Source organism: Hydra vulgaris, chromosome 09 (assembly GCF_038396675.1).
Source record: "Hydra vulgaris chromosome 09, alternate assembly HydraT2T_AEP".
In the NCBI taxonomy this organism is placed as follows: Eukaryota; Metazoa; Cnidaria; class Hydrozoa; order Anthoathecata; family Hydridae; genus Hydra; species Hydra vulgaris.
The window spans coordinates 46,770,001-46,795,003 of NC_088928.1; the positions used below are offsets into that span (position 1 = coordinate 46,770,001).

General features: G+C 27.6%; 2 protein-coding genes across 2 annotated transcripts in view; one reads left to right on the top strand and one right to left on the bottom strand.

Annotated features, from left to right (window-relative positions):
• Positions 1–4,877, top strand: part of LOC101238105 (nucleolus and neural progenitor protein) — a 110,664-nt gene extending 105,787 nt beyond the window's left edge. Inside the window, exons 10-11 of the mRNA XM_065805894.1 lie at positions 3,659–3,712; positions 4,414–4,877. Coding sequence (XP_065661966.1) covers positions 3,659–3,712; positions 4,414–4,847 — 488 coding nt within the window. The 3' untranslated portion in view covers positions 4,848–4,877. The remainder of the gene's footprint in view (positions 1–3,658; positions 3,713–4,413) is intronic.
• Positions 4,878–17,635: 12,758 nt separating this feature from the next.
• On the bottom strand, positions 17,636–24,009 carry LOC100209050 (oligoribonuclease, mitochondrial). Its single transcript, XM_065805888.1, has 2 exons — positions 23,774–24,009; positions 17,636–18,010 (listed from the first exon to the last, which is right to left on the bottom strand). The coding sequence occupies exons 1-2, from the start codon at positions 23,982–23,984 to the stop codon at positions 17,667–17,669; spliced, it is 555 nt and encodes a 184-aa protein (XP_065661960.1). The 5' UTR covers positions 23,985–24,009; the 3' UTR covers positions 17,636–17,666.
• Positions 24,010–25,003: the final 994 nt, after the last annotated feature.

Genomic DNA, 25,003 nt, shown 5'->3' on the forward strand with positions numbered 1-25,003 from the left:
CATGTTTATATATCAATATATATATACCAAAATAAAGGTAATTCATTGTAGTTTCATGTTTTGAGCCTGAATTTAAATGAATGGGAAGTGTTTATAGCAAATTATTTATTGAAACAAAATGTCAGATGTAAACAGTTTTGTCGCGATTTATGCTATTATTAATTTTAATACGAAATTAATACTTTGTGTAGCCTCCACGACTTCTAATGACTGCTGCAATTCTTGCAGGCATGCTACCAATCAACTTCTTGCATTCTTCAACAGTTATCGAACTCCAAACATACTCAACTCGTTCCCATAATTCTTGTCAACTGGCTGCTCTTGTTTCATAATTATAAACTCGATTCTTCACAATAGACCAAAGATTCTCGATCGGGTTAAGATCGGGACTTTGCGCAGGCCACTCTAGAATCTTAAACTTCTACGAATTTAGGAATTCTAATGTGATTTTTGCCTTGTGCTTTGGATCATTGTCTTGCATAAAAAGTGTCGAACGAATTTGCTTTTGCCACCCTCGTAAACTAGGCAAATAGCCATTGTTTAAAATGTCGATATGTTTCGCGTCCATTATTCCATCAATTTTTACGATTTTACCAACACCAGACGAAGAGAAACATCCCCAAAACAACACCTTTCCGCCGCCATATTTTACTGTTGGAATAAAGTCACGATCAGAAATTCCTTCTCCAGCTTTTTTCCATACATATCGATTTCATACTTCTTTGCAAATTCCAATCGTTGTTTACAATGTTTCGGTGTTAGTAGTGGTTTCTTGATCTTCTTTTTTGCCTTGAATCCAATTCTCTTAAGTTCTCTCTGCACTGTTCGAGTACTTACCACTGAACCTTGAGCATTATTTAATTGTTTCTTTACATCGTGTGCTGATTTTGCTTTATTTGTCATGATTAATCTAGAAATTTTTCTCTGATCTCGAGTAGTGAAAATTTTCTTGTGTCCATTTTTGTTGCATTTCTCCTCTATATAGTTTCGCTTCTTAATTTTATAGACTAAACAATAAGATATATTAAGTTCTCGTGCTATCTCACGAAGAGACAATCCTGATTTAAGCTTCTGAACAGCTAAATTTTCAATTTCTTTCGACACTTTCTTCATTCTTTCAATTATAATTTTTCTGTTGTTTACATTACGAATTTTAAGTTTAAATAAACCGTTTATTACTAATTGAGATATGTTTTATGTAAACAAATTAAAAATATAGCCACAAAGCATTAATTTCGCATTAAAATTAATAATAGCATAAATCGCGACAAAACTGTTTACATCTGACATTTTGTTTCAATAAATAATTTGCAATAAACACTTCTCATTCATTTAAATTCAGGCTCAAAACATGAAACTACAATGAATTACCTTTTATTTTGGTATATATATATTGATATATAAACATGTATTTCAATCATTTATTTTAAAAAAGAATATTTTTTAAAAACATGTAAACACTTTTGTCGCATACTGTATATATTTATATATGTATAAATTTATATATATATAATATATATAATTTATATATATAAATATATATTTATATATATGTTTATATATATATTTATATATATATTTATATATATATATATATATATATATATATATATATATATATATATATATATATATATATATATATATATATATAAATGTGTGTATATATACAGTATTGGCCATTAATAACAACCCATCATGTTATTTTAGTATGAATATAAGTTTGAAATTAAATAATTTATAAACTAAAAGCGATTATTTCTTCTTCTTTTTTTTTATTGATATAAATCAAATAATTACAATATAAATTTATTATAAAGTAATAAAAATTAAAAACTAAAATATTAAAATTAAAACAAGTGTTCATTCATACCAAAAAAAAAATGTGGCCAAAATAAACTAACCACAAAAACAAAATTAACAATCCTTAATAAATAAATATTTATAAAACACAAAAAAAAGAATTAATATTTTGTTGACAATCCTTTTGCTTATAAGCTTTCATTGGTATGATTTGGCATGGAGTTCACTAAATTCTGAGTAAATTCTTTTGTAACACTATTCATTTATTTTGTTACTAATTCTTTCAGCTGGTCCGGTTTATTTCAACTTTATTAAGATTGCGGTTTAACCCAGACCACAAATTCTCTAGGTAATTAAGATCTATACTATTGGCAAACCAAGACATGGTTTTAATGTTGTTTTCTTCAAACAATTGCTAGCAAATCTTAGCAGCATTATCATTTAGCATTATCTTGTGGAAAGATTTCCATGTTTTTGGGGAAAATGTCAAAAGAAAGCATCAAAAAATTATCCAATATGTCTAAATATCTTAGAGAATCAAGTTTTCTTTCGAATATTTTAAAACGACTGACACCTACATAGTTCATGCAGGCCCAGATGCCTACACTACCATCACCATGATTTGTTCTATTCGTAGAACAATTTAGGCTCATTTTGTAATGTGGCTTTCCTCTCAACATTACTTAGTTTTTTCTTAAATCAACTTCAACGTTTATTTCACCTCTAAAAAGATCGTTGTGCCACATGCTCATAGACCAAATTTTATGAGTTAAACACCAGTTTTTACAAGTTAAACACCAGTTTTTACTTGTTTTCTGATGTTTTATCAATAGACGTAGTTTTTCGCAAGCAGCACGCCACATGTAATTGTGTTTTTGTTGTACTCTTTTAAGTGTTTGAGCACAAGCAACAATGCCAAAAGCTTTTTGTCTTTTTCGTCTGAGATCAGTAGATGATAAACTTCTATTTTATTTCACTATGCGAATAAGTGAACGTTCATTTCTTTTATTTGAAATGCTGAGTCTTCCAGGACATAAAAGATTTTGAGTTGTGTTGTTTCTTTAATATCGCCTGATTATTCCGCTAAAAGTGGCATGTGTTGTGTTAAAATGTTTTGCAGTTTCTTCCATTAAGATATTTCGCTCATTCATTACTATGATTTTACATTTGTTCTATTATCAATAATTTTTCCAGTCAATTTGATTGTTTTATTGTTGAAATATTGTAGTTAATTAGATACTGATTTTTCTATTTTATTTTACGCAAGTTTATTAAATATTTATAAAAATTTAAATAAAATTTCTTAAATAATTATAAATAGTTCGCAAATAAGTGCAAAGTTTTAATCAAAGACAAATGAAATTTTGAAAGAGGTTTGAAATAACATCAAAGAGGTTTAATATAACATCAAAGACAAATAAAATTTTGAAAGAGGTTTGAAATAACAAAGCGTATTGTTAATTTGGCCATAATAATTATTTTAGATAATGAGATTTATGTCAAAAATAAGCAATATAATTAGCACATCAAATATTATTTTTATGAATTTCTATACTTGTTTAAAAGAAAAGAGAATGCTCATCAATATTCATTTTTTACATTTATAAAGAGTCAAAGTAAAATTAATTTAATATAAATCAAGGTCCAATTAAAAAAAAAAAAAAAAATGCTGGATTGTTATTAATGGTTAATACTGTATGAATATATATATATATATATATATATATATATATATATATATATATATATATATATATATATATATATATATATATATATATATATAATAACAAATAGTTTTAATTAAAAAAAAAAAGAAAAAATTAATAAAATTAGAATTTATTTTCATACACAGATAATTTAGATGAGCAAAGTAATCAAGAAATCAAAGGCGATGAAAATCTTGGAGGTTTATACTTTATTTACATTTTAAAGTTTTGTTGGTTTTTTCATTTTGTGTTACTTTGGGTATTAAGTGCTGGTTTGTTAAAATTGTCCAAAATTCACGTTTCTGATAGTTTTCAAAAACGTATAATTTTTGTTTATAATTTCTATTGGTAGATATTCTTTTAACTTATACTACAAAGAAATAATAATTTTTTTGTTACGAAAAAGTATTTACGCAAGTCCATTTTAAACACTCATACAACTTTGGACCTATTTCTGGTAACTGTTGTGACAAAAACAACATATAATTTTAATAACACTTAAATTTGTGTACAGCAGTTTTCAAAAAAATATCTTTAAAATATTTGCTTAACAAAGCGATGATGTTTGCGTGTTTTTTTTTTAATCATTGAATTTTAACTTTTCAAATGTCGTATAATTGATGTTAATTTTACCGTACCGAAAGTTACACATAAAAATCATTTTAAAATAATTATTTTATTTTCATGCTAAACAAATATTCTGTTTTTATCATTTAAATAGTGTCTCATTAAAAATATTTACTTATAAAAACTTTTGAAATTTTGCAAGAACCAGCACCTAAAATACCACGAGTACAAAATTTCTTGTTAAATATTTTTCAAAAAGATTTAAAGAATTTTTTAAAGAATTTTAAAATGAACACAAGAAGTTTATTATAAAACAATCTAAATATTTTTTAAGAGCCTATTTCTTGGGAAACATTTGTTAAAGAAAAATATGGAACAGTTTTGGATGAAAAATCTGAAAGTGGCGTTACTTTGGAAACAACCTTTTACTCCGACAACGGAACTTTGGGTGGAGACGAACAGCCATTGAGGAATGTCAAGTGTATAAAATCTGTACGATATTTGAAGATTAAATGTCCGGTGTGCAAAAAAATAGTTAGGAGATTAAAACCTTCCCTTTGTCCACCGTTTCATGTTAGTTTACGTAGATCGTTTACTCTATTCAATAGTACAAAATGTTTAAAAAGGACCTTAAGACTTAAACCAAATAAAATCTGCGAAGCTCTGATTGCTGTCAAACACGCATTGCTTCATGCAGAAGATTTAAATCATGTAAAACTTTTATTTATGAGGTATAGACAGTTGCGAAAAAAAAGAAGACAAATGTAGGAAAATAAAACTGTTTCGTTTTTTTAAGATACACGGCAATTTATTTTTAATAGATAAAATAACAAAGGTTCAAGCATACTTTATGATTTACTTGATTTTTTTTTTAATATGTACTTTTGTACTAAATTGTATGCATTTCATGCCGCATACGAAGTATATTGGCATACGAAGTACACGCTAAAAATTAAAGGTAGAAATTTTTAGTTAAGGTAGGATATGTGATATACCCTTAGTAAGGTATAATTTTCTACCTTATAAGGTAGAAAATTATACCTTTTAGTTAGAAAATTGTATGACAAATAATTGTTTTTAATATAATTTTCTACCCTAAAAGGTAGAAAATTATACCTTACTAAGGGTATATCACATATCCTACCCTAAGGTAGAAATTTCTGCCTTTTATTTTTAGTGTGTATATTGGCATACGAAGTATATTGGCATACGAAGTATATTGGCATACGAAGTATATTGGTATTCTAATTAAATTGTTCACTAATTGTTATAGTAAACGAATAAAAAAATTATAAAAATTGAATAAAAATAAGATAATAATAACAAAAATAAAACCCACCCAAAGGATTATGGGACGAGTTTCAAATTTTGGGAATAGTTTTTAAGAACAGTTATTACAAGAGTTTTCTTAGATCAATTTTCGAAAAAAATGTCTTAAGGAACAATAAGAATAATTCCCTGAAACACGAAAAAAAGTTTCCCTAAAATTGTGAAGCAGATTAGGATTTATCTCTCCTCCTTTTTATAAATTTTCAAATAATGGTAAAAATATTTAAACTAATTTAGAAATTTTAATTTATGAGGATTTTATTATATCATGGTTCAGCCAAAATATTTTTGCAATTTTTATGGTTGACCTTTTCTTTATCAATAGGTAATTTTGACTTTTTAGTTTTTTAGTTAAGCTCTTAGAGCATTTTAATAAATATACAAATCATTAACTACATATATTCATATGTTGGTCTCATACATTTGTTAAGTTATTTTTTTTATTTTTACTGAATTAGTAGTCGATTTCAAAGTATCTCTTTTTTCGCAAAAACTTTTTTAAATGTTTTTTAAAATGTAAAAAATAATTAAAAAGTTCGTTTTTTACCCCTTAAAAATTTAAAATCTCTTGGCTTTTTGTGAGACTTATCAAACATTTTTGGTTAAAAAATGTTTCATTTTGTTGATTTTAAGCCTGATTTCCTTTGCATTTTGTTACCAAAAATCTTATGTTTTTTAGTTTTTAAACATGGTAAAAAATGAAATAAGTCAAATTTGGGACAAAACGATCTAGTAAAAAAAAAATTTTTTTGGCAGTGTGTATTGTAAATAGTCAATATTAAAGAGTGTAAGTATTATTTCTTCTGTAATCGATCAAACGCACTCGATACGTTGAGCTCCTCTTTTTTTATGGTACAATCTGTTATCAGCTCAACATTACTAAAATATACCTAGATGGAAGCATTTTAGACTTACTTTATGCTGCAACGACACCTACAGTACTCAAAGTCCCTTGAAAACTTGAAGTCCAAGCAAAGTTATTAGTCCTTAGCCTTGCCTTAAGGCTAAAAATTAAGGCTTGGTCTTGACCTTCCATCTTTTCTTTAAGAACCCAAAACTTTCTTTCGTGTTTGCATTTTAAAAATTTTACTACAGTTGGTTTTGTTTACAAGTGTTAGTTTTGTGTTTATCGTCACGGTTTAAATTGTCATTTTTACAAGCCATTTTAAAGCAATCATATGATTTGTTGATGGGGATTTATTAAAAAGATTTAAACACGTGATTTTTTCTTAAAATTAAAAACAAAATTTTAAAAGTTATTTTAATTAAAATAGTTTTTATTATATTTAAACTATATTTTATTATAATTATTTATTTATTTATACTGTTTTTAATAAACTTATCTAAATCTGTTTAAAAAATTTGTTAGTAATGTAAATTTAATAGTTTTATTTTTTATTTATTTTATTTATAAAATCCAACTTTGAAACAACAAGAAATAGTTTAATTATCTTTCTTTTATAGTTCGGTGACCGAACTATCAAAGATTTGCTCAAGAACAACACCAGAAACCACTTTGACATCTATTTAAAACAGTGTTACACCTCAGATTCAAAACCCCTATATCAAAAAAATGCATTTTTGCAAATAATAAAAATCATGTTTTACAAACAAGATAATAAATCAGTAGAATTTAATTAAAAAGATATTTCGTTATAAAAACTGTACACAATGAAACAATATTGAAGTTTGTATTTATATTTATCAAGTATATCTGTGTCACTGCAACGTCAGTTCCTGTCGAACTTATCTTTTGTCAGATTGGATTGATAATTGTCCTTATTGAGCTCGTATGTCTGATTCGTTGCTTAAAACTTTGATGTTTCTTAAATGTAATAAAGACTTATAAGCAAATGATTATAATGTAGTGACAGTAAATGTTTGAGTTATAGTTAATGCTAACAACAAATATGAACATATTTTTAATTTAAAAATGTTAATGTTAGTTGTTAGCATTAGGCACTATTAAAAATAAAGAATTAAAAGTATTAATTCTTTATTTCTATGTATGTTTGTTTTCGGCTTTCATATATATCTCCAAATATATTTTCTTATTGACTTTGTCGAGTTCTGCGTATAACCTTGGTCTAATTTCACAACATGTGGTTTTATTGTCACAGCAGTTTTTGTTAAAAACACGTAATATGTGGTTTAATTGTCGCAAAACTGCCATCTGCAGTTTTGTTTATAATTGGCCGTGATTTAAGTCTTTGGCCTTGAAAATGTTTGTGTAGGCAAATCAATTTGAGGGGGTTCCAAATTTTATATGGTGTTAATTTTTGAACGCTTAGAGATCATACTATGAAACTTAAAATTTATTGATGAGTATAAGTCTAGTTAAGAATTGTACAAAAAACATTATTTCAACTTGTTGCTCTCTCGTTTGGGGCAGGGAAGGGGGCAAAAAATTTTGGATTTTTTTGTTCCCAGGCTCCAATCAATGTAATTTTGTGCAAAGCATCTTTATTTGACATAAGTATAAGCACATAATTGTTTGGAGTTTGCTCCATGTCTGGAAGTTTGACTTTTCAAAGACCAAAAAATGCTTGATCCACCCCTGACTCTTGGCATTGGCCTTAAAATTTTTGGCCTTGGTCTTGGCCTTGGACCATGTGGCCTTGGCTTTGCTGGTTTTCAACATTGGAAAAAATTTTTTGCTTCTTGTTTATGGAAATACATAATTTATTTCGAAGGCATTATGTAATAAAGGATTTAAACCAAATAATCATTCATTAAATGGTAAATCTGTCAAGTCAACTTCCATAAGAATTTGCAAAAAAAAAAAAAATTGTATAATATATAATATTAATTACAGGATTTTTTTGACGTTTCAAATATAACACTAACAGGCATGGTGCAAACTCATTTTAATTATATTCATGTACCGTTAAATGAGGTGACTTTTAACACGTGAGGTTACTTCGAACATTCTTACTTCAATATGTTGTATGCACTAAAAATAAAAACCGTGCCTTTTTTCTATGCATTTGTTTTGATAAATGACGGCGGATATTTGAACAAATTGAAAGATACTAAATATTTCTCGTGGTCGTGTGTGATTTGGTTCACGAAAAAAACTTGCAAAGAAAAGTAGTTTTTTAAAGCATCAACAAATTATGGGTATTCCTAGTTCCAGTGACAAAGAGTCTTATGCTTGGAGTGGTAATACTTCAGATGAAGTTTCTGAGGAAGACTAAGCACAAGAAATAGAAACAGATGAAATTATCGAGACTCAAGCTAAAATTAATGAAATGAATAAACTTCATTTAAATAGGGTGTTCACGCCTCCTTACTTACCGTAACGCGAATATATGTCCACTGCGCCACAATACAATTCGTATTAGCCAAATTTTTATCCAGCAAAAGAAAGAAAACTTACCACTTAGTTTGTGTTTTAGAGGATATTAGTCTGTTTATTTTTTGGTCTAAAATAAGATAAGTGCCCGCGCATCTTACTTGACAATCGTCCAACCATTCTGATTCCCTAACTTTCGTCCATTCTAACACTAAACCATTCTAATTCCCTAACTTTTGATGTCTTATCATGCAACGCGTCGTTTTCACTTGAGCCTATATTAAAAAATATAGGCTCAAGTAAAAAATACTTGAGCCTATATTTTTTAAAATTCATATATTAATTCTATATTTTTTAAAATTCAAAGACTCATGTACTATTGAATATTTAATTATTTTAGTTTAAATAATCAGTTATACACCAATCAGTTTGACTTTTAGAAAATAACTCAACTGAACATGAGTCATTCTGTTGGTACGTGAAATTTTCATTTCTTTTAAAGAATCTCAATTTTACATTTGAAATCTTAATCAATTAAAGGCATTTTATACTGCCAAATACTGTCGATCCCGATATTTTACTTTATAAACTTAATTTCTATGGCATAAATGAAAAAGTTCGTAAATGATTTCAGAATTATTTATTTAACAGTAAACACATTATTTTTGTAATAACCTTAATCATAAACAGTTTTTAAATGTTTTCTGTGGTGTTTTGCAATGCTCTATATTTAAACTACTTTTGCTTTTAATATTGAGTGAAACGGGGCTAGTTAGCAGCAGGGATAAGTTGACGAACTGCGTTTATCTTCAGAGTCTTTTATCAGAAATCGACAAAAATTACAGAGAACCTTCCTAATTGCCCATTTCATCATTCACTATAGTATTATTAGGATGATTCACGCATGCGCATGGGAAATATTGGGATCTATTTGTTTTTTGGACAAAAACGTAACCTTTGGAACATTGCTTTCTTTTAACTTTACAAAGAAAATGATTTGTCGTATAAAAAAAAAGTTATAGTAAAAATTCTAGTCACAAGTGGTTCGCTATTTCCAGCCAGACTTTTTTTCAATAGTTGCTGTTTTTCGGGATATATAGACTGTTTATTGAAAAAAAGGCTTTTGGGGGTAAGTTGGTAAAATTTTCACGGGATAAGTTGGCTCATAGCATTTACTATGGAAAAAAAATAATATATATTTTTAAAAAATAAATTTTTTTTTTATTTTTAATTTTTACCAATATTTTTAAAATTTACTTTCTACAAAAAAAAAATGTATTTGGTAGCAAATACATTTTTTTTTTTGTAAAAAAAAAATGTATTTGCTACCAAATACATTTTTTTTTAATTTTTTTTTTAAGTAATAATAAAGTTTTGGCTTATAATTGTTACTAAAATAAATAGTAAAAAAAGTTTCTACAATATTTGCATTTAATAGTGCATCAATAATCATTTATATAGTTTGCGCCAACTTACCCCGGGGTGGGGTAAGTTGGCTAACTTTTTTTGTTCTTTGTTTTGAGGTCCCAAAAAATTTTTTTATAATGAATGCTAGTTAAAATGTTACCTAAACTCATACTCTTCAAGAATGCGCTTTAATACTTACAAAAATATTTGCCGATAGGACTACAGACCTCAAAGAGTAAAAACAGAGGCAACTAGCCCTGGTCTCCTCTTTATCCACGGCTGGCATAAATCATCAAATCTTTTAAGTACTATGTTTGCTGATAACACAAACTTATTGCTCTGCATCCATCTTTATCTGTCTACTATTTTCTATGATGAATGAAAGACTTTAAAACGTATTTAACTGGTTTAAATGTAACATGTTAACTTTAAATGTAAGCAAAACAAAATTTATTCTTTTTCACTCTCTCTCCCCGAAAAACGTTTTCAACTAAACATTATTACTTATTTATATATAGTTATATAAATTATGGAGTAATTGCTTGGCAAAGCACTAATAAAAGCAAATTACAATGCTTTTACTGCCTTCAAAAACATGCGAACCCTTTAATAAATTCAGCGGATCGGCTCTCACATTCCTCAACATATTTTAATCAAATGAGAATCCTCAATGTACAAAAATTAAATGTATATAAAAATTTATCATTTGTTTATTAGACGATTTCAAGAGACCAAATGAAACAGATCAAGATAACAAAAGTTCGAATTAATCGGTATTCAACTTATCCAACTTATCGACTTAACTGTATGTAATTACATACATAATTTATCAGTGTACCGATTTCATATTATATACATTTAAGTTACTGTGTCACAAGTTTTTAAAAAAATTAAATGCTGACTCAGCTTTAGTAAAGGATGAGTCAGCATTATTGTCAGCTTGTAATAAAACACTACTTTTTAAATTCGTATTTATTCAGAGCGTTGTAAAATTTATCCTAAAACCATTCACTATTACTATGTAAGAAAATAATTATCCTTAATTAACTATGAAAAAACATTTAAAAAAAATTATGTACACAAATAAATAGCTGCAGAACCAATTTTAATGTAAAGACGAATTAATTAAGTAGTCGTGGCGCAGTAGTTAGAGTTCTTGCTCAGTACCAAGAAGTCTTAGAATAAATACCGGCTGTGACCAGAAAAACGACATTAATAAAGAAGGCGTGAATTTGCTAGTTTAATGCTCTTCAGCCGTGCTCGGTGATAAGACCATTAGGTCTTTATGGCACATTAAAATTAAAAAAAAAAACGTTTATATTTACTTGCATTTATACGTTATAAAACCATTCAAAAGCAAATTATCTTTGATACAAAGTTTTACCAGAGTAAATTGAGGTATAATGGATAAACTTCTAACTACGGGCCTATTTCTATTTTGCCCTGCATTTCAAAAATATTAGAGCGCATAATGCACAATAGACTTTACAACTATCTGGCAAACCACCACCTGCTAAATAATGACCAACATGGTTTTCAAAAACACCATTCAACAGAACAAGCTGTAGCCAAACTTATCAACGAAATTTTAAATAGGTTTGACAACAATAAATACACTCTTGGGGTTTTTCTCGATCTTTCAAAAGCGTTTGACACAGTTGACCATGAGATTCTTCTTTATAAACTGTATAATTATGGAATAAGAAATAACAATTTAAAATGATTTCGCTCTTACCTTAATAATCGGAAACAATCTTTATCATATAACAACAATGTAACAAGACTTGAAAACATTACTTGTGGGGTCCCACAAGGATCAATTCTTGGACCATTGTCATTCCTCATTTACATTAACGATACCTATTTATCTTCTAACATACTTAACTTTGTCCTTTTTGTTGATGATACTCAAGTATTCTTTAGCCACACAAACATTAGCCTACTATTTAACACTGTTAATCAAGAGCTTGAGAACCTGAACGAGTGGTTTAAGGCTAACAAACTTTCTTTAAATGTCGAAAAAAGGAAATATATTCTTTTTACAAAATTATCAAAATCTGAAACCCTCCCCTTAAAACTACCTGATTTACTAATTGATAAAACAAAACTTAAACGAGAATACTCAATCAAGTTTTTAGGCGTAATTCTTAATGAACGTATTAGCTGGAGTAATCATATCAAAGAAATAGAAATAGAAAATAAATCATATCAAAGAAATAGAAATAGAAAACAAAATATCTAAAATTATTGGTATTATGTACAAAACAAAACATCTCCTGAACACAAATCGTTTAAAAAATATTTATTTTGCATTTATTCATAGCTACATCAGCTACTGCAACGTTATTTGGGCAAGTACTTATCCTTCAAAGTTAAATACAATCTACAAAGTACAAAAACGAGCAAGTCACTTGATGTTAAATGCAAATAAATGGGCTTGTGCCAGACCACTACTAAGAGAAATTGAAGTGCATAATGTCTATGAAATAAATATTCTTAATATACTTATTTTTATGTTTAAGTTTAAAAATGTATGCTACCAAGCATTTTCCAAACATACTTTTTTTTTTTAATCCACAAATACGAAACTAAGTACAAGCTGATTTTTTGATATCTTGCCGAGGACCGCGGTTATGGAGGGCCGCGGTTATGGAACTTACTTTTAGCAAGTAATATAAAAACTTTAACTCTAACTCAACATTTTAAACGTGCAACAAAACAACACTTATTTGATTTTGATACAAAGCAATTACTATCCTTTTATTAAAAATTTTTGATAATCTTAATTATTTAATGTCTTATAAATTGACCCAACATCTTAATTATATCGTATGGTACTTACAACATGTTTGATATTATTCTATTTAACAATAATAACGCAATTTGTAAATGCAATATTTATTATATCTTACGCAATTTGTAGATGGAATGTAAAACAGATTTATTTGGTTTTGTATGTATATATGAACGGACATATATTTGTGTGTGTGTGTGCGTGTGCGTGTGTGTGTGTGTGTGTGTGTGTGTGTGTGTGTATGTGCGTGCGTGTATAATAACAATAAAAGTAAAATAAAATAGAAAATTAAAAAAAATAATAATAAAAAATAATAATAATTTTTTTTTCTTCTTTTTTTTTCTCCAAAACGTAAATCGATTGTTAAATCAATTTTGTCTTTAGTTTCTACTTTCCTTTTTCATTTCTATCGAATTTTTTAGTTATATTAAGAAAAATCAATTTTGTCTTTAGTTTCTACTTTCCTTTTTCATTTCTATCGAATTTTTTAGTTATATTAAGAGGGCTGGATGATAAGACCATGTCTTCTGCCAACTCTAGTCGAAACTTTATTGTTAAGTTTTTATGTTGTAAAAAAATTGTAAAAGCTTATTTTTTAATGACGAAATTAAATAAATAAAAAACTTGACTTTGTACTACAAGTATTCTTACCTGATATAAAATCAATATTATTCAAAAAAAAATCTTTATTTCTAAAATGGTATTTTGCCTCTAGGTTCACATTTTTCTCCGTTTAAATTCTCCAACAGTACAAACATTTTACTATAGGTAGTTTTCATCAAAACATGACACTCTGACAATCACATACTTTGCAAATAAAAGGTATACTTTCATAATTACCTTCATACTCCAAATAATCTCCAAACCCTCAAAAAAACTGTTTGATACTGGTAAAAATGAAAATATGATCTAGCGCTAGCACTTAAAATAATTGCATTAATAGAATATATTATAAAAAAAAACTCGAAAGCCTACTTGATAGGAATTTCACGACTTAAAATTTAATTACGCAGTTACGCAATCTTATACATTTTATAAGATTTTTTGAAATGTTAGAAAATATGGTTTTCCGAATTTTAGCGGTAAACAACTTTTACCAGTTAACACTTAAATTTTGAATAGGAGCCCAACCCTACAGGTAAAAGAACCTCAGAATGCAGTGGGACCTCAGAATGTCAGGTTGGAAATAAACCAACATAAAACTAAATTTTTTAAATAAACTGTGAAAGCGTTAAATAATCTGAATAAAGAATATAATGTTAAGTCATAAATAAAAAACTATTACATGTAATACTTAAAAAATAGTATGGAGACGTTGAAAAAAGTCTACAAGCTATTAACACATTGTTAAAAAATAATTTTGATTAACACATTGTTAAAAAAAAATTTTGAATATTTCAAGCTCATCTAAAAAAAGTTTGCAGAACCATATCAGAAATGTTGCCTTAATACTCCAAAAGCGGTGCTAAAAAGAAGCGTACGCAGAATAAATCAAATTTTCTTTTCAAAATCGCCATTTAAAATAACTAGCCTTCGGAGGTGCTGCACCAAACGTTTTGAGGTATCAAATCTAAAAAATATATAACAAACTTAAGTGATTACTTTTTATAACTTTTTTTTTAAATAACATTAACAAACAAACAAACAAAAAATATTATGTACAAAAAATATAAAAATAAGATCCAGGTAAACTTTTATCCAAAATCAGCAAATAGAGAATGCTACGTTGTATTATGGATAAAATCAGTTATAAGAATGAAGTCTTCAACGTTATCTTCATTAGACTCAAACTGAAAGCATTTTTTGTGTCCTATTTCACAAAATCGTTTGATTGTATTCGGTTTTAAGCCTGTTTCACCTCGATATGATGCTTTACTACATGTAGATTTCAAAACATTTTGGCAACACAAGCATTCTCGAAGTTGCTGCACAAACATTCTTTCCACATGTAAATTCTTCCTTACATTTATAGAATGCCTCAATTTGTTGTTGTTGCTTGGGTTTCCTTTCGTTATTAGCTTTCTCTTTTTGGGCTTTGTCTTCCTTGATTGAAGAAACCGTTTCCAATATCTTTTTCCCCTCCATTGAGTCGTGAACCTGGGTAACTCTAACATTTCCTTTGTTTATTTTAAGTGTTACTTTGCTTACAGACAACAAGTTAGGTATTTCTTCCAGTGATATTGATTTATCAGATATCGTTTGATAAGCTTCCATGACACTTTCGTATTTATGTTTCCAATATCTTGCTGGCCGAAACGAACATCTTTTGGAGATAAAATCGCGACCGGGTAATAGGTACTGCTATTAATAATTGATTTTTTTCGGTATTTTCATTAATACACAGCTCAACTCGTAAAAACTTATCTTTCTGAATCCACTTAACACTGAGTCCTCTACTTGAAATGACAACATTTTAACCTGCATTTATGATTGTTTGTTTTGATGCCCAATCTGGATATAACTCTGCAAGTATATTCATGAAACCTTCTATGTTGATTGTCATAAACGAAGAATAAAGTAAAGATTTAGTACTTCTGTACTCAGAGTACAATTTCTGATTGATTTGATCAAGGGGCTGGTAAACGCCAGTTGAGTTAGGTGGAGTGATAAAAGGTCTAATTTTTTTGCTTCTTAAAAATGTCAATACATCATTGTCAAATCTTGAAGTGTGACCATCAGATAGGACAATAGCAGGCCGTTTTACATTGTTTTTTTCTAAAAAGAGGTCAAACATTAGATATATGCACTTAGAAGTGAACTGTAATCCTGACTTCCACTGTTATTTGTGGAGATCAGAAAGTTTGGAATTCTTATAACTACTTCTTTTGGAGCCATGTGGACACTAATCCCTTTTCTCTTGAATATGATGTGACACATTGCTATATACCCTCCAATGGAAACAAAAGGATGTATAGTTACACATTCTCTATTTTCTCTTATCATCTTTTGACAACTTTCCCCTCTTCTAGCATACACTAAACCATTTGGAGTTTCATCAATTCCATAGTTTATAAACTGGGAGGTTTCATCATGATTATAAATTCTAGTGGTATCTATATCTCCATGCCATACACCTGTTTCTAATTGATTTGCATCAATGAAAATATTACATTCTTCAGTTAATTCGTTGAGGTGGTTACATGCACGATTTATGGATACAGTTTCTTGTATATTTTTGTGGTAATGTACTTTTGATTTTGATTTTTATTTTTGATTTTGTAATGTACTTTTGATTTTGATTTTGCATAACAACGCTTCCAAAAAGACTTGCTAAGCTTCTTTGTTTGGAGTGCTCGTTGAGCATTTGGCAATAGCTTAATAATCTGACGTCCATGGAGGTTTCTACAGGCTTGCTTTCTTACTCCCAAAACGTTCAATATCATCCTTGTCAACGCCGACTTGTTTAAACCTTGGAGGCATCTATATAAATTATTGAAATAACAATTCAAGAAAATTAAACAGTATAAATTTAGTTCTCTTAATGAACAATATTAAAACCAGGTTTTTATTACAGATTATAACAGTTTATTAAAAAAATGTTTCATTTCTCAATTATGTGTACACATTACCTATTCTTGTTTCTCATTTAATAAACTAACGACTCTTTTTTCATTTTTTGTAAAAATTGAACAATACTCCTTCTCGTTTCCAGTTACAATGACACCATCAATCCGTTTGTTAATTGTTATAAGATCATTAATAAGTGGGAATCTTCCTGAATTGATTGCAGCCCAACCACGTTTATTGTTTATTCGGCACCGCTCAACTGCTTACTTTTCATCCCTATGAAATCTCTAAGAAACATTGCATCTTGATTAGCTTGTTGGTTTAACTCTAAAGGACTTTCCTATTTCTTATTTATTTTCTAATGCAAAGAAATATGAAAACACACTTTTGTATTTGTACTCTACTTTAGTAAACGCGCTTAAGTTTCTCAAAAAAACAAAGAAAACATACTAAGTGTGTTTTGAAGGAGGTTTCTTGATGAAACTGTAAGCAGAATATTCATTTCATAACGTCGAGAAGAAATTGAATGCAAATAACTTTTTTTTTAAAATTTACTTTCATTTACCTAGCGTTTTGAGATCCCTTATCCAAACATTGTGTGGTGGAACGCAAAAAGTGAAAAACATAACTGAACCAAAAATATATTCAGCATTGAAAATAAATAATATATGCAGAAATTCACGATTACCTAAGCAATATTGGCAACAATACTATATATTAGTTAACCTGACATTCTGAAGTCCCTAATGAAAGCATGAACTAAATATTTATCTAAAGACATATGAAAACTGTGTTAAAAAACTACTAGATTTTTTTGGCAATCTAGCAGGAGTATTTTTCAACTTTTCAAATTATGCTCAAATATTTGGAGCTTAGCAGAATCTTAAAAAACACCTAACATTCTGAGATCCCTTTACCTGTACTCGAAAATAACATTTCAATTTTATACCGGGTCAGTAAATTAACCGCTAAATTTTTATTAGAAACCCAACCCTACCCCAAATAATGTCTAAATTTTATTCAGGGTCAGTAGAATACGCAAAGATTTTTTTTTGCCATTTTATGATTTGATTAAGAAAAAAAAAAATGCTTTCTAAGAAAATCCACATATCCGTAATAAAACAGCAACCAATGCTAGGCAGCGCTTTGCAGTGAGACGAAATGATATGTATCTGCTAAAGTCTATGATGCAACCTATTGTATGCAATACTAAAATATCATAAATCAATTAATATAAGTTTTATTCAGAAAAATATTATGAACTTTTAAAAATAGCTTTTCTGTAATATTTTAACTCATCGACACTTTCTCTAATGTCTGCTAAAGCTCGATGAGAATTTATTTTTTTGGGTGCATTAGCATACTCCAAAGGATACCATGCCCGACAAAGTTCCTTAACAGTACTTACATCAATTATTCTATAATGAAGAAGAGACATAAAATCTGGCATATACTTTTTTAAAAACTCTTTATCAACATGAACTGTGTTTCCCGCAAGAAGACATTTTTCTTTATTGGTATACTTTGATACAAAACCTATCATTTCCTTCTCACATTCATTCAGCGTGACTCGAGATACTTGGACAGCTTTCGTTAAACCTAATAACAAAACAATATATATATATATATATATTTATATACATATGTGTGTGTGTGTGTGTGTGTGTGTGTGTGTGTGTGTGTGTGTGTGTGTGTGTGTGTGTGTCTATATATATATATATATATATATATATATATATATATATATATATATATATATATATATATATATATATATATATATATATATATATATATATATATATATATATATATATATATATATATATATATATATATATATATTTATATGTGATTACATTTCTTTCACTATCTTGTGTTTGTCAGAACACAGGATAGTGAATACCAAAACAGAATACCATTTTATTCTCAACCCTTTATATAAACATAAACCTAAAGCTTCCTTTTGACACAAAAGAATGTAAAGAATTTAATTAGAAAAAATTGTTAAAAGCATTTCATTAATAGAAAATAAAAAGTCATGTTTCGACTAACATAAGTCATCTTCAGCTAAAATTAAATGTTTATATAACTTATTAAGGTGATTAAAAAACAATATAAAATGCAATTGTATGTGAACAAACCTGTAAAACTATATAAAAAACAATTTTTTTTACAAGTTACAAAAAATAGGAAGTTACAGAAGTAAAAGTTAAAAAGATTTAAAATTAAAAGCTAAACTGTTATTACAACATGGTTAAACTGTTTATTCATAGGAGGTTTTAAACATTCTATGAGCATACTTTTTAGAATTTTTAATTAAAACTTATCAGATGTCGATAAAACACTTGCCATTAAATCGAAAGAAACAATATTCTGTACCTAACTCTGTTCAAAAATATAAACTGAAAAAAAAATTATTGCATATTTATAATCACCTTAATAAGTTAGATATAAACAGATTTTAAATATTTCATTATAACTAAAAAAAACTTGTGTTTATCTAAGCATACTATATATTTATATATTCACATGTTTTTCAGAATTCAGATCAAATTTTTGTGCAGTCAAACTGTAAGTAACTGTAAACCATTTTTTTTAATAATAAGAATTTGTATCAATATTTTTATAACAAAAAAAGAAAAAACAGTTGGTCTGAAAGTCATGAGCCAAATTTATTTTATAAACTAAGGTTAACATAGGCAATAATGCAGTTACTGTAGATAATTTGCCATGTTAAATACAGTCAAATATATAAGAAATAATTAATGCTATATTGTACTAATAGGACAATTAGTTGTGTTAAAATTAATGACATAAAGTTCAGCAGCGCAAGAGGAGTTCTAAATGTAGCTCGAGACGATAGTCTTTTTAAGGTATTAATTTCTATCCTAATAGTAACTTAATAACTCAAAATTATACTGTGAAATAAATAAAAAAATTCAAGTAGAATGACTCTCTTATTTAATTACTCAATTGTATTATAAATTTTGTCTGACCCACTAGAAACTTTCTTATTCGAAGGAAAATTTTTTTTATTAACATCTGAAAAATATTATATTTTCTTTTGCTACGTGCATTTAAATGCAAAAATTTATAAACAAGCAGCAAAAAAATCAAAATAAATAAAATAAGCTATTAGAAATTAAATAAAGTTTCTGCAGAAAAGTTATATAAACCTTGACAAACCAGTCTGACTTCTGTGATTATTTTTTCACTTAAGGCAGTTTTACTTTTGTGTGTAACTTTTTTCGCTATCATGTATGCGTATACATTTTTTTTTACCTATTTTGTGTGTAAACATTTTTTTTACTATCTTGTGTGTGTGAACATTTCTTTCACTATCTTGTTTTTGTTAGAACACAGAATAGTGAATAGCAGAACATAATACCATTTTATTTTCAAAACTTATTTTTTTAAATTCAATATTTTCCTTATCTGAATCAAAAATATATCATCCTGCCTACTGGAACTATAATTCCTTTTATTAAAAACTACGGAGTGAACTCTGGTTCTCTCAATTATATTAATATTAGACTTCACATTATTATTAGAAACACCTTTAAGTTTCTTTTTGTGGCTAAGTTTAATATTTGTAAACAGTAAAAATCAACATACTGTACTTAAAATGATAGGACAGTGATGGAAAGTATTATATTTACAATGCCATACATTTTTTGAAACCTAAATAAACAAAACATCACTTATTTTAAAAATGGCATGTCGGGTTTCTAAACAGGATCCTGATTTCCACAACAGTTAAGGATTTGTGAAGCGATGCTTTGGATAAAGAACATAGCATAAACATCTCACTTATCTTTCCAATGAACAACAACAATATTAATTCCATGAAACTCACTTTACACTTTTTGTATGCAGTATTGCATTCTTTTGAGAACTTTCTACAATTTGTGCATACTGATAGATGTTATACAACTTATTATAATGACCATAAGCATATATTAGACATATATTTTATATTCCTTGTGTTATATGTTAGATTCCTTGACATATATTGCATGAAAATTACATTGGCATATATTTCATTAAACTTACTTGAATTGTTTGGAAGAATAATAAGTGGTTTTGAGTTTATAACTCTACAACTTTTTATAAGTATTAAAAGGAAAGCATTTTAATCTGAGTTGTCATTAGCAAATTGGAGATATCAAGAAATTTGGCAATTATTGTAGAAAACCAAGGATTTAATATTCATAATAGACACTAGTGGTCAAATCTTAAAAAGACACCAATGGTCAAGTTCCTGTGACAGTCTAACCATTCCCATTGCCATTTTCATTCTAAAAAAGGCCTTGATTATGAACACAAACATCACGTCACCTTTGTTTTGACATCTTTGCTTGTTGTTGACACGCTAATAACAATTAGTTTCCCAGACTAATGAATCGAACAAATTTAGAGAAAAAAATTGAAAGACATTTCAAAACACTTTGGGGATTAATGTTCCAATTGTTTTAAAGCATGGCATATAATTTTTACTGTTGTAGATGTTTGTTGCCTTTTTTGTTATGCTGGTTGACACAGCCTGTTCTGACTAAGGTTCTTATCTGTAACAGGTGAAATCGTTTATCTAATTTTTTTACATAAAAGCTGTTTCTTTCATTTATAAATTTTTATTAGATGTTTCTTATTTCGAAAGATAAAGAGCCAGCTTGACTTTATTTTTCAGTATCACCAAAATTTGATTGATCCTTGGAATAAATGAAGCTTGAGTAATAAAATTCTGAAATTGAAATTTCAATGTTGCTTTAACCATAAAAAAATCTCATCAGTTCTCAAAATTAAACATTTTTATTTTCATTTGTTTCTTGTACACATATTTGTTGTTCATGTTTATTTGACAAGATATAGTTGTTGGCAGTAGCAAACCTTTTGTTCAAGTCAATAAAAAAACAAAAAAAATGCTTTAAAAATTCCCTAAATTCTGCTACGATTGTAAGTGTAAAAAAGTTGGTGTTTATCGCAGTAGACAGCATCATGGACTTCTCCTCAAGATAGTATTAACAAAGTCAATACCACCACAAAATTTTTATATTAGATTCATCATTTTTCCACACACCAGCCAAAGCTTCATTTACAATCATCTTTTTACTTATCCTTTAAAACATCAAATTAAGAAGTTTTGATTAATAATTTTGCAAAAGTGACAAAACTATGATAAAAGTGCTACAAAAACACAAACATTGTGTTTCTTCTATGACTAGTTGTGAATGTAACAACAAAAGTTCTACGTACTATGAATGTTCTATGTACTATGAATGTTCTATGTACTATGAATGTTCTATGTATTTACTTAATGTCAATCTTAAAAAAGAGAAACTTGAGCTTATGGATTATGCTCTAATTGGAACAACTGAAGGCTGCCTCAGGAATAGATGGATTACTACTATGAATACATTTCTTTTTCTGCTGATATTACCAGGTAAACAATGAAAATACTGTCAGATATGTCTAAGTTGCTCTTATATAACTCATGGCATAAGATTTGGTCTGAAATCACTATTATAATTGTAATATCATTAAAAATCTGTCAGCGTTAGGAACAATAAGCTAGAACGTTATTGGAGAAAATGATGATAAAATTATTAATAATGATGTCATTAATAATAATTACACTATTATTGATAGTTACTAGTTATAATTATGTCATCATATATTGTGTCATCACTTAATCATAAATACTTTTAAATTTTGTAACCATGATTTAATGCTTAAATTATTTTTGATCAGTTTTTGTTTCTCTACTTTTTTTAAACTAAAAAATACTAAGAAAAGGTAAACAAAGGTTGCAAAATATTTTTAATAAAATAATTTTGTGTAAAACAGTGAAAAACCTACACTAATACAATGCAAACATAAGGCAAACTAATACATATATGTAATTTATTTCAAATGTCGTTTTGACCTATATGATAAAGTTTTTTTATAATAAAAAATTATTCATTTTCTAAATAGTTTATTTTTTAGAAATCTCTTATTGTAAATTATTATTAAACAAAATTAAATCAGCTTACATTTATTTTTAATTTAAATAAAAACAACTTATTTAAAAATGTAAATTAATCACATTTTTAAAAAAAATTAGCAAAACCAGGGCCAGATTTACACCCTTGGCAGCCCTAGGCCAAATCAATTTTCGAGGCCCTAAAAATATTTTGAATAAAAAACCATGATATAGCATATATATGATTGAACTGTTAATTGTTCGCTCTTGTATCTTCAGTTCTTTAGTTTAGTGCTGCAGGTTTTATTTTTTTAATTTTTTTAATTTAAAGTTCACTAAAAAAATTCTCTAAAATATACAGTTATAAGCATTAAGCACTTTTGCATATAAGCACTTTTGCATATAAGCACTTTTATAACGAGATAAAAATAATTTATTAATTTGAAGCTATAAATAAATTAACTCATAAACTAGATAATCATTTCATATTAATGTTCATTCTGTGATCAATCTAAAAAGTTAATAATAATAAAAAAAACTTTTGTTAAAAAGCAATTTTAAAACTAATAAAAAAAAAAAAAAACGATTTTTCATAAATTTGTTACATAAAGTTTAGTAAAAAAATTCTTTAAAATAATTTTTCCTACAGGATTATTTATGGTTTATCTGGCAATGTATTTATACACAGTTATAAGCATTAAGCACTTTTGTATATTAGCACTTTCATAATGAGATAAAAATAATTTTTTTATTTGAACCTATAAATAAATAAACAAAATGATAATTTTGTTTATTTATTTATAGGTTCAAATTAATGATAAACAAGCATAAAAAAGTAAATCAAATTAAATTTGATAAAAAGAATTTTCTTTAACATAAATTTGCAATTATAAAATAAAAAAAAATATTTCAAAACAAAAAAAATTAAAAAAAAAAATTATTATTTTGGTTTAGATTATCATAGCAAGATATTAGAAATTAGATATTGTAGGATTTTAGAAAAAAAAGTCATAAAAATTTCAATTTTTTTTTTAAACTTATTACATTTTCTGTATTAAGTAAGCAAATTCTCAAGTATAACATTTTGCACCTTATTACACTACTTGAATTTGTAAAATCTGCTAACACTGTGCTTACATGTGCTAATACTGTGCTTACATGTGTTAACACTGTGCTTACATGTGCTAACACTGTGCTTACATGTGCTAACACTGTGCTTACATGTGCTAACACTGTGCTTACATGTGCTTACACTGTGCTTACATGTGCTAACACTGTGCTTACATGTGCTAACATTTTTGCTAACACTGTGTTTATCTTACAAAAAAAATATCAAGCATTAAAAAAGTTTTTTTGATAAAATTAAAAAAAGAAAATTAAAACCAAACACAAGTTACCAGATTTTCCATGTTGTTCTTTACACCAATCACCCATTTTCTGAAGAATACTTTCAGGTTGGTTTATAATGATATCCGGACCTTCAGCAATAATATTTAAATCAGGGTCTGTAATAAGAACAGCCATTTCAATAATATGATCTTTGTCAACATCAAGCCCAGTCATTTCTAAATCGACCCTAACTAAGCGCCAATTATTATCAAAATCCATAGTACTAACTTATATATTTTAATACTTTATATATATATATATATATATATATATATATATATATATATATATATATATATATATATATATATATATATATATATATACAGTATCGGACAAAACGAGTGCAACCAAATAATGCTAATTTAGTTTCTTTATATAAAAGTGCTGCATTTTTTCAATTTAGAGAAATAACTATTTAACTGATTAGAGACAAAGTTCTTCATGTTTTATTCTTCACAAAGTTCATTATTTGTACATGAAGATTAATGAATTAATCAAAAGTATAAAAAAAAGTTGATTTCTTTCTGGACAAAACAAGTGCAAATCGACAAAATGTTGAAGCATGACAGAACCTTCTGGAAGCTTCTGCATGCTTCTGGAAACTTCTGGATACTTCCTTTAATTATTAAAAAACTTCCGTGACGTTGACACGGACCAGACTTAAGAATATGAAACAAACCAAAAAAGTTGCACTTGTTTTGTCCGCTGCAAAATGGCACTTGTCAACGAAATTCTGCCTGTGTGCTGTATATACAATACTGTATATACAGTATTGGACAAAACATTTGCAACCAATATCGAACAATGCTAAAAAGTGTTCCTAATTTTACATGTCCTAAAAACGAAACGAACTATACTACCACAGCAAACAGTTCAGGAGTCTGGAGTCATAGCATGCCATGACATGCGCAATCAGCTGACAGGTTAAAGCACACAGGCAGAATTTCGTTGACAAGTGCCATTTTGCAGCGGACAAAACAAGTGCAACTTTTTTGGTTTGTTTCATATTCTTAAGTCTGGTCCGTGTCAACGTCACGGAAGTTTTTTAATAATTAAAGGAAGTATCCAGAAGTTTCCAGAAGCATGCAGAAGCTTCCAGAAGTTTCCAGAAGAAGCATCTGGAAGAATCCAGTAGCATCCAGAAGTATCCAGAAACATTCAAAAGCATCCAGACGCATCCAGAAGCATCGAAAAGAAGCATCTAGAATCTTCATGATTCATCTTCATTCACACAG

What these genes read in the sequence shown, in the direction of transcription:
- LOC100209050 (XM_065805888.1), bottom strand. Translation starts at nt 23,984, where the DNA reads ATGGATTTTGATAATAATTGGCGCTTAGTTAGGGTCGATTTAGAAATG. An exon ending in AGAACAACATGGAAAATCTG is followed by an intron (nt 18,011 to 23,773) that starts GTAACTTGTGTT and finishes TTTTGTTATTAG; the next exon opens with GTTTAACGAAAGCTGTCCAA.